Source organism: Oncorhynchus kisutch, linkage group LG21, assembly GCF_002021735.2.
Source record: "Oncorhynchus kisutch isolate 150728-3 linkage group LG21, Okis_V2, whole genome shotgun sequence".
Classification (NCBI taxonomy): Eukaryota; Metazoa; Chordata; class Actinopteri; order Salmoniformes; family Salmonidae; genus Oncorhynchus; species Oncorhynchus kisutch.
Genome location: NC_034194.2, coordinates 11,851,125 through 11,859,096, shown reverse-complemented (window position 1 = coordinate 11,859,096; position 7,972 = coordinate 11,851,125). Strand labels below are relative to the sequence as shown.

The following is a 7,972-nucleotide window of genomic DNA, read 5'->3' as shown; positions in this document are numbered from 1 at the left end:
GGTATGCTTGCAATCGTTAAGGACTGTGGAGTATTTCCGGATAAAAAAGAAATGGAATGGAGCTAAGCACAGGCATAATTCTAGAGGAAAGCCGGTTCAGTCTGCTTTCCACCAGACATTGGGAGATGACTTCACTTTTCAGCAGGACAATAACCTAAAACACAAGGCCAAATCTACACTGGAGTTGCTTACCAAGAAGACAGTGAATGTTCCTGAGTGGCCGAGTTACAGCTTTGACTTAATTATACTTGACAATCTATGGCAAGACCTGAAAATTGTGGTCCAGCAATGATCAACAACCAATTTTGACAGAGGTTGAAGAATGATGAAAATAATAAATGGGCAAATGTTGCACAATCCAGGTGAGGAAAGCTCTTAGAGACTTACAAAAGACTCACAGATGTCATTGCTGCCAAAGGTGGTTCCAACAAAGTATTGACTCAAGGGTGTGAATACTTATATAAATTAAATATGTATCAACAAAAATGTTGAAAATATGTTTTCACTTTGTCATTATGGGGTATTGTGTGTAGATACGTGAGAGGAAAACACATTTAATCGATTTTGAATTCAGGCTGTAACACAACAAAATAGGGATTAAGTCAAGGGGTATGAATAGCTTCTGAGCTTTAAAAATAGACTCTTACAGTAAAAATGACAGATGTTTGGTTAACTTCTGTGGATTCAACAACGTCTAAATCATTGGAATTATTTTGTTGGCGTGAGGAGTACATTCTTCGTAGGCCTACGTGTGTGTCTGATAGGTCTATACCTATCACAATCAATAGCTATACAATTTGTTTGGAAAATGAAAGGGTCCACCGTCATTAAGCATGCAATCAATAGTCTTTAAATACTACAGAAACTAAAAGGTTCCGCATGAAAATAATCCATCAGCCATGCCGTCAATGTATCAGCTAGCCTTAGCCATGGGTAACCAAAGTAATCACCACTCCCTTAATCAAGCACACCAGGGATCCCTCAAAAGTCATTGTTAGAAATGGTTTGTATTCTATTAAACTATAAATATTATGAATTGAGTATGGTTTCCATATGGCCATTGTGCACATGCAGATTAAATTATTAGCAATAATGATAGAGTAGGTATATTCAAGCACAATTGGCAGATTTTCGGTGTTTTTAGCACATGTCTATATAGGTTCATGCCTTCCAGTTCACGTTTCAATGACTGCAGGTAACTATTCGGATGGATAACAATGCGAATACCCTTGCAAATTAACGTTATATTGTAAACCTATATCACAGCCGAAAACGTGCACATCATCACCAATCCGTAAATGCATAAAAAATAACTGCTCCTAATGGCAAGTTAATTCTAGACATTATTAATCAAAAATATTTAAACAGAGACGTCCTTGTCATAGAGAATAGCTTTCGTTAGATTTAAATTTCCAAGCGCATGTTTGCTCCGATTACCAAGAGTTCTCGTCGGTGTGACAAAGGCCCTCTTGACAGAAGTTCAACTCTAAAACCCGGAAAAGGTTCGGTGAAGAAGCCTGGGCTAACATACACGCGAAGGAGGAGACCAATGAAATGGGGAAATAGTCTTGAGCCGCAGCCAACGAGATTGACGTAATGGACGCGTCAAATGAATCTCCGCACACTTGAGCCTTCGGGATGGACAAATTTTCCCTTATGGGACAAAAATCACTTCAGTACCTTTGCCCAAACTCGCCGTCTTCGATCACCTTACCAGAAATGAAAGGGCAGAGCTAAAGGAAAAACGCACAGCAAAACCATTTTCCCCATCTCATGTGCAGAGGGGAGAGACCGCACTTTTCGGACATTCTTAACTGCTAAAGGACAACATCTCACACCAAAGGCAATGGGTAAGCTCTCCCTACTGGGTACACACACTGGTTGAATCAACGTAGTTTACACGTCATTTCAATGGAATTACGTTGAACTAACGCGGAAAAGACGTTCAACTGAGTGGGCCGTGATTAATTTGGCATGGACTCATCAAGAGAAAATATTTGCATAAAAAGAGATTTAGAGGTTTTACCATTATATTGCACTATCCTATTCTCAAATGCGTGCACCCATGTATCATTCCAATGGCAGCGTCCATGTCTTTGTTTCCATTTATTTTTAACCCACATTTGGATTGAGCTGCTTTCCAAAGTTTGAGATCATTATAGGTTATTGGAAATTGTATTTGAAGGCCATAATAATACTAATGATATAGGTTAGATCAAGGATAGGGAATGGTGCTTTGGAAACGTGAGTGCGCACTGTGCATTAAGCTATTCGCTACAGGCTATTGTGGTAATGCTATTTAAAACACGGTTACACTCATCTGTCGAGTCTATGCACCTCAATGCAATTCCTTATTTGTTTCTTGCAGATCATACATATGGAGAAGTAAACCAGCTTGGCGGGGTATTTGTCAACGGACGACCACTTCCAAATTCGATTCGGATCAGAATCGTGGAATTAGCTCAACTTGGAATACGACCGTGTGACATCAGTAGACAGCTTCGAGTCTCTCATGGCTGTGTGAGCAAGATACTAGCGAGATACAACGAGACGGGTTCGATACTGCCCGGTGCCATAGGAGGAAGTAAACCCCGGGTCACAACACCCAACGTGGTGAAAAGCATAAGGGATTACAAACAAGGAGACCCTGGAATATTTGCTTGGGAGATCAGGGACAGGCTTCTTGCAGATGCAGTGTGTGATAAGTATAACGTTCCCTCCGTCAGCTCCATAAGCCGTATTTTACGCAACAAAATAGGAAATCTTTCCCAGCCGGGCCAGTATGAGAACAGCAAGCCAATCCATCCTCAGCTCTCCTACAACCACATGTACCCGTACTCATACCCCAGCGCAATGTCGCCCACTGGGACAAAAATTGGCAGCGGCCCCGGTATACCGGTCACGCCGGGCCATGTCAGCCTCTCCCGCCATGGTTGGCCTTCCGTGCACACAGTCAGCAACATTTTGGGCATCCGAGCCTTCATGGACCCTGCAGGTTGGTGGCAAAATTGAATTTGACTCTTGCAGCTCAGTTGTTTCTTCAGAAACTGCATTACTGAGTGCATACACAGTTCTCAAATTGGCAATATTTCCAGATGCATAATAGTTCAATATTTACGAATCAGTGTTTCTTGTCAATCAAACAGATATATCATACAATTCCATATGAATGAGAAACAACGTAAAACAACCAACTTATATTAAACGACATAGATTGATAAATAAAATAACATTATAGGTTTAACTGTAAAACAGTGAAACGGTATTATGGGCCTAATAGGCTAGGCCTAAAATAGCCCTATACGTTAGTCATACAACGAAAGTTAATTTAAAAAAAATGCCTATTGATAAAGGAGCCAAATTACACATCTGATATAAATATGGACGCCAAATCCTCTTGAAATGTGTCAATGGTCAAATAAGGCTAGCCTATCGGTGTGAGGACTACTTTGTGGTTTGGCTATTCGTTGGCCTACTCATAGTTCTACATCGAACCCGTAGCCCATTGTGAACGTTAATGTAACGTCTTATTTGATTTGAGATATCATTGTTTCCCTTCAGAATATAGCGTTATAATGTAACCAGGCCTCTATAAATCGAAGAGGCAAACACTGTAGGTGTCAAATAAACAAGAATGTTTAAAATATTAAATGTTGTTCTAAAATTTCATAGAAATTTAGATCTTACAAAAACATGGCATTGAACACATTGTGGCCACAAACATTCGATCTGATTTTAGAAAATAAAGATTGGTTGAAGTGTGTGTTTAACGAAGAATTTCCACACGAATTTACCTAAATCAAAAACAATGTTAATCATAGCATGTCTTTGTGCAAGAGGAATGTTGTCATCAGCAGAGGTGTATCTGAAAATATCGATACAAATCGAATAAAACCTAAAATGGTTTGTAGACTTAATAATGTTACATTCTACACTGAAACATTTCCCACAGCCATCGCTGGAGCTGAGGGGTACCCATCAAAAATGGAGGAGTGGGCGAGCGTAAACAGAGCGACGTTTTCCTCAGCCCATGGTGTCAACGGAATAGAGAAATCCTCCCTGGAGGCAGACATCAAGTTTCCTCAGGTACATTTATGAATCAAATACATAAACAACGAATATGTTCATAGTTTGATCAGAAATCCGTTTCCACTATATTTCCTCTGTAAATACAATGCACGCATAAAAGTGTTAGGGCGTTTTGCTTCTCTGTGCTTTAAAATGCTTTATTTTCTTGTTTTCCTCTCCAGTCTTCTTCAAACCTATCTAGTTATGCTTGTGCCTACTCTCCCCCAAACCAATACGGGGTGTATGGTGGACCAGCAGGTAACTATATGACAACGGGACACCACTGGCAGTCTCAAAGCTCAAGTCTTGCCCACCCCAACAGCGAAGCAACGATGCAAGGTGGAGACCTCCACATGGCGATGTCGTTCAAACACTCAGCACGAGAAGGTAAGCCATGCAGTCTCTGTACTTAGCCACACGTTTTTACATTTCAAATATGCAGGTGATATTTGAATGCAGAACAGTGGCAGGCGCGGCTTTAAGGCAGCTGTCAATCAAACACCAGCAATTTGTAAATGCAATCGTCAAAAAATATATATATATTAGGGCTTGTGGGTCGAAAGCCAACGACCCAACAGTAGGTGCCCAATTAGGGGGTCTAGGACAACAGTTGACATTTAGAGAATGTCTGAACAGAGCAGGCGCTGTGTTGTGCGACTCATAAGGAAACCGTTAAGTCCTCTGGGAGAAGGCTTTGGAAGTGTAGGCTACTGTGCAAGTCGTTTTGGTCTATAGGTATAGCACAGCAGTACCCACTCAGGTGATGACTGTAGGCCTATAGGTTATCTTGAAGAACCCATTAATAATATTTGAACAGGCCTATATAATTACTATAACGATTTCGACCTTACTCTTCAAAACGTTTAGGCCTACATATTCTTAAAAATATAAAGTTGCAGTTATGGTGTTCAAATTATGTTTATTCAATTTGAGAAGAAATGTTAGGCTATCTTATGTTCCTATTAGCAAGCTTTTAGTGCGATTGCTTGACGACTAGGCCGTTTTGGAAGGTTTTTATTTTTACAGATACAAATGTCATTGAGGTAATTTAATATAAATGAGAACAACCATGAAATTAGCGATGTCAATTCATTCATTCGACTTATTCCAATTTAAAAAAATACGTCATGAAGATATAGCCTGATAAGCTAATTAATGTAACACCAATGAGCACCATTCTACATTAAATACTTGAGGAGGTCTACATAATCCATACTATGTTGGAAAATCGATGCTGATGTTTATCCAATAATTTTGATGTCAGTAGCTTGGCCTATGTCCCTATTATATTTTTGTGAAGAAAGATAGCTACATATGCAGAACAAAAATATAAAAGCAACATGCAACAATTTCAACGATTCAGTTTTTCCCCACAAAAGATTGCTTAATTAAAGTTTCATCACCTGTCCTGGTGGGTGATCTAAGAAGATGCCGCAGGTGAAAAAGCCTGACATGGAGGTCCTGGGGCTTGCATGGATAAACGTGGTCTGCGGTTGTGAGGCGGATTGGACATACTGCCAAATTCTAGAAAAAGAGGTGGCTTGTGGTAGAAAGATGAACCTTCAATTCTCTGGCAACGGCTCTGGTGGACATTCCTGCAGTCAGCATGCCAATTGCATGCTCCCTCAAAACTTGAGACACCTGTGGCATTGTGTTGTGGGACAAAACGGCACATCTTAGAGTGTTATTTTATTGACCCCCAGCACAAGGTGCACCTTTGTAATGACCCTGCTGTTTTATCAGTTTCTTGATATGCCACACCTGTCAGGTGGATGGATTATCTTGGGAAATTAGAAATACTCACTAACACAGATGTAAACAAATTTGCGCACAACATTTGAGAGAAATAAGCTTTTTGTGCATATGGAACATTTCTAGGATCTTTTATTTCAGCTCATGGGACCAACAGCTGCGTTTATATTTGTGTTCAGTAGTATATTTGGTCTACAATACAATGGACACATATGATTCCATAACCACTTGATAGGCTACTATTGACAGTCCAATAACCTTGATCTATGTCAGATGAGACATCAAAGACTACTCTGTCTCGATATCTCAATAATTAAAACGGCCAGCCCATGCCATATCTCTGTTGCTGCAGTTATGGTGAGGTATTATATGGCGTTTTCTTTGGAGATAGTGTAGCGAAATCTGCTCTTCTTGCCACGGCTTTGGGACCTACATCTAACACGCCTTTGTGTTCTCACTGTTCTGATGATGGATAGAATGACGATTTATTTGTTCCATGAACGTATCTCTTGTTTGTTTTTCGCAGGAGACAGAAAACCTCCCGGTCCCTTGAGCAAGCACCAGCACGAGGCGTTGAGCGTACACGGACTATCTCTCCCGACCTCCGCTTCATAACCCAACGAAACCAACCGACCGTCAAGATCACAGGCAATGTAGCCGAAAGAAAATGCGTAAAATTAAAAGATTTAAAAAAAAATGCATAATCCACTAGTAGAATAATCGAATGTCGACATGAATGGTGGTGCAGTCTTGTTCACCTGCACCAATGCAGCGGTGTTGGGTTGATTAGGATATCATTATTCTATATTTAAAATTCCACTCATTCAAAACTCATCCCAATCGAAATTGTGTAAGACGAATTATGTAGCCAGCCTACAAGTGTCGACAGTTCCAACGCATTGTTTCTCACAACCGATGATAATCCTGCATGCTCTCTGGGTTCAAACAAACGTGAACCATCTCTATTTGTTAGGGCCTATGTCCTAAAAGGGACATTTAAAAAATGTTAACAATATCATGTAGGCCTATTTGTAATTTTGTAAATTATATCTGCAGAAGCTGTATTATATATTTTTATAGCCTAACTGTGCTTAATAAAGGCATTCTAAACGGGAAATGCCTCGTTCATATGTTTGGATTTGCCTAATTCCTGCAGGTTTATGTTGTTGGCTCCTGGTAAAATGAAAATGATACATTTGCAGTTGGTAAAATAACTTCGTATAATGATTCAGTATAACAGCTTTTTTCCCCCTGATGTGTCACTCACCATGCCTCCCTTCAAATTCGTGCAAACCAAGCTATTCTGGAGTTAATGATGCTTCGCACTTTTCGGCGCCTTGCAAGATGGTATCTCTGTAGGCCGATACCTTTGGCCAGATGCCACCGCCAGCCCCCCCCCCCCCCCCCCCCCCCTATCTGGGTAAGGAGGCTGGCCGCAATAGCTACCCAACAATCAGTCAAGAATAAAGACCAACACGCCCTTATTTGATATATGACACATCTATTGGATGACACATCTATTGGATAGCCTATTCCAAGACAAACACGAAACACCCGATAATCCAACATACAGTATCAGAACCGACTGTACACAAACCTCTGGAGCCCCTGATCAATCCAAACATCACGCAGAGATAGATGCAAGTCATGCGCACCGTTTGCATCAATAATCATAGAAGGATACAAGACAGACGTGTTGTAAAGCTAACGCGAATAATGCTATGCCGAGAGTGATATATGAAAAGTGATATATTGTAAATGTACCTCTATTTGGGACTGCATATCGTGTTGACCTTCAGAAAACATTCGAGCTTGGGCTTGATCAATTGTTGACCGTGAGCAAACTATCACTGATCGATTAAACCAGACTGCCCACAGTCACAGCTACAATTTTCCCTCTCTGCAACCTTTGTTTTTGATCATTCTTTATTTCAGTTTACAGTTTACATATGTTCAACTGAATTCTGATCGAATGGGTATTCGCCCATCCAAATATTGTCCTTGGAAGTGTAGAGATCATGTGCCTAATCGAAATTTGATTATTGTTAGATTATATTTATTATATTATATTATATTATACTAGTATGAATGATAGGCGACCTTGGACAGAATATATTTTGATATGCAGTGTATTGAAATGAATCCACTCAAA

At 40.2% G+C, this 7,972-nt stretch overlaps 1 protein-coding gene across 1 annotated transcript; it reads left to right on the top strand.

Moving 5' to 3' along the window:
- Positions 1 to 1,486: 1,486 nt before the first annotated feature.
- LOC109866573 (paired box protein Pax-1) lies at positions 1,487 to 7,710 on the top strand. The gene is made up of 5 exons (XM_020455304.2): positions 1,487 to 1,850; positions 2,369 to 2,995; positions 3,953 to 4,086; positions 4,251 to 4,455; positions 6,347 to 7,710. The coding sequence occupies exons 1-5, from the start codon at positions 1,847 to 1,849 to the stop codon at positions 6,433 to 6,435; spliced, it is 1,059 nt and encodes a 352-aa protein (XP_020310893.1). The 5' UTR covers positions 1,487 to 1,846; the 3' UTR covers positions 6,436 to 7,710.
- The last annotated feature ends 262 nt before the right edge of the window (positions 7,711 to 7,972 follow it).

Bases quoted from the DNA above. Each gene is read 5' to 3' on its own strand.
- LOC109866573 (XM_020455304.2), top strand. The intron at 2,996-3,952 runs GTTGGTGGCAAA...CATTTCCCACAG, and splicing joins AGCCTTCATGGACCCTGCAG to CCATCGCTGGAGCTGAGGGG. The intron at 4,456-6,346 runs GTAAGCCATGCA...TGTTTTTCGCAG, and splicing joins CAAACACTCAGCACGAGAAG to GAGACAGAAAACCTCCCGGT.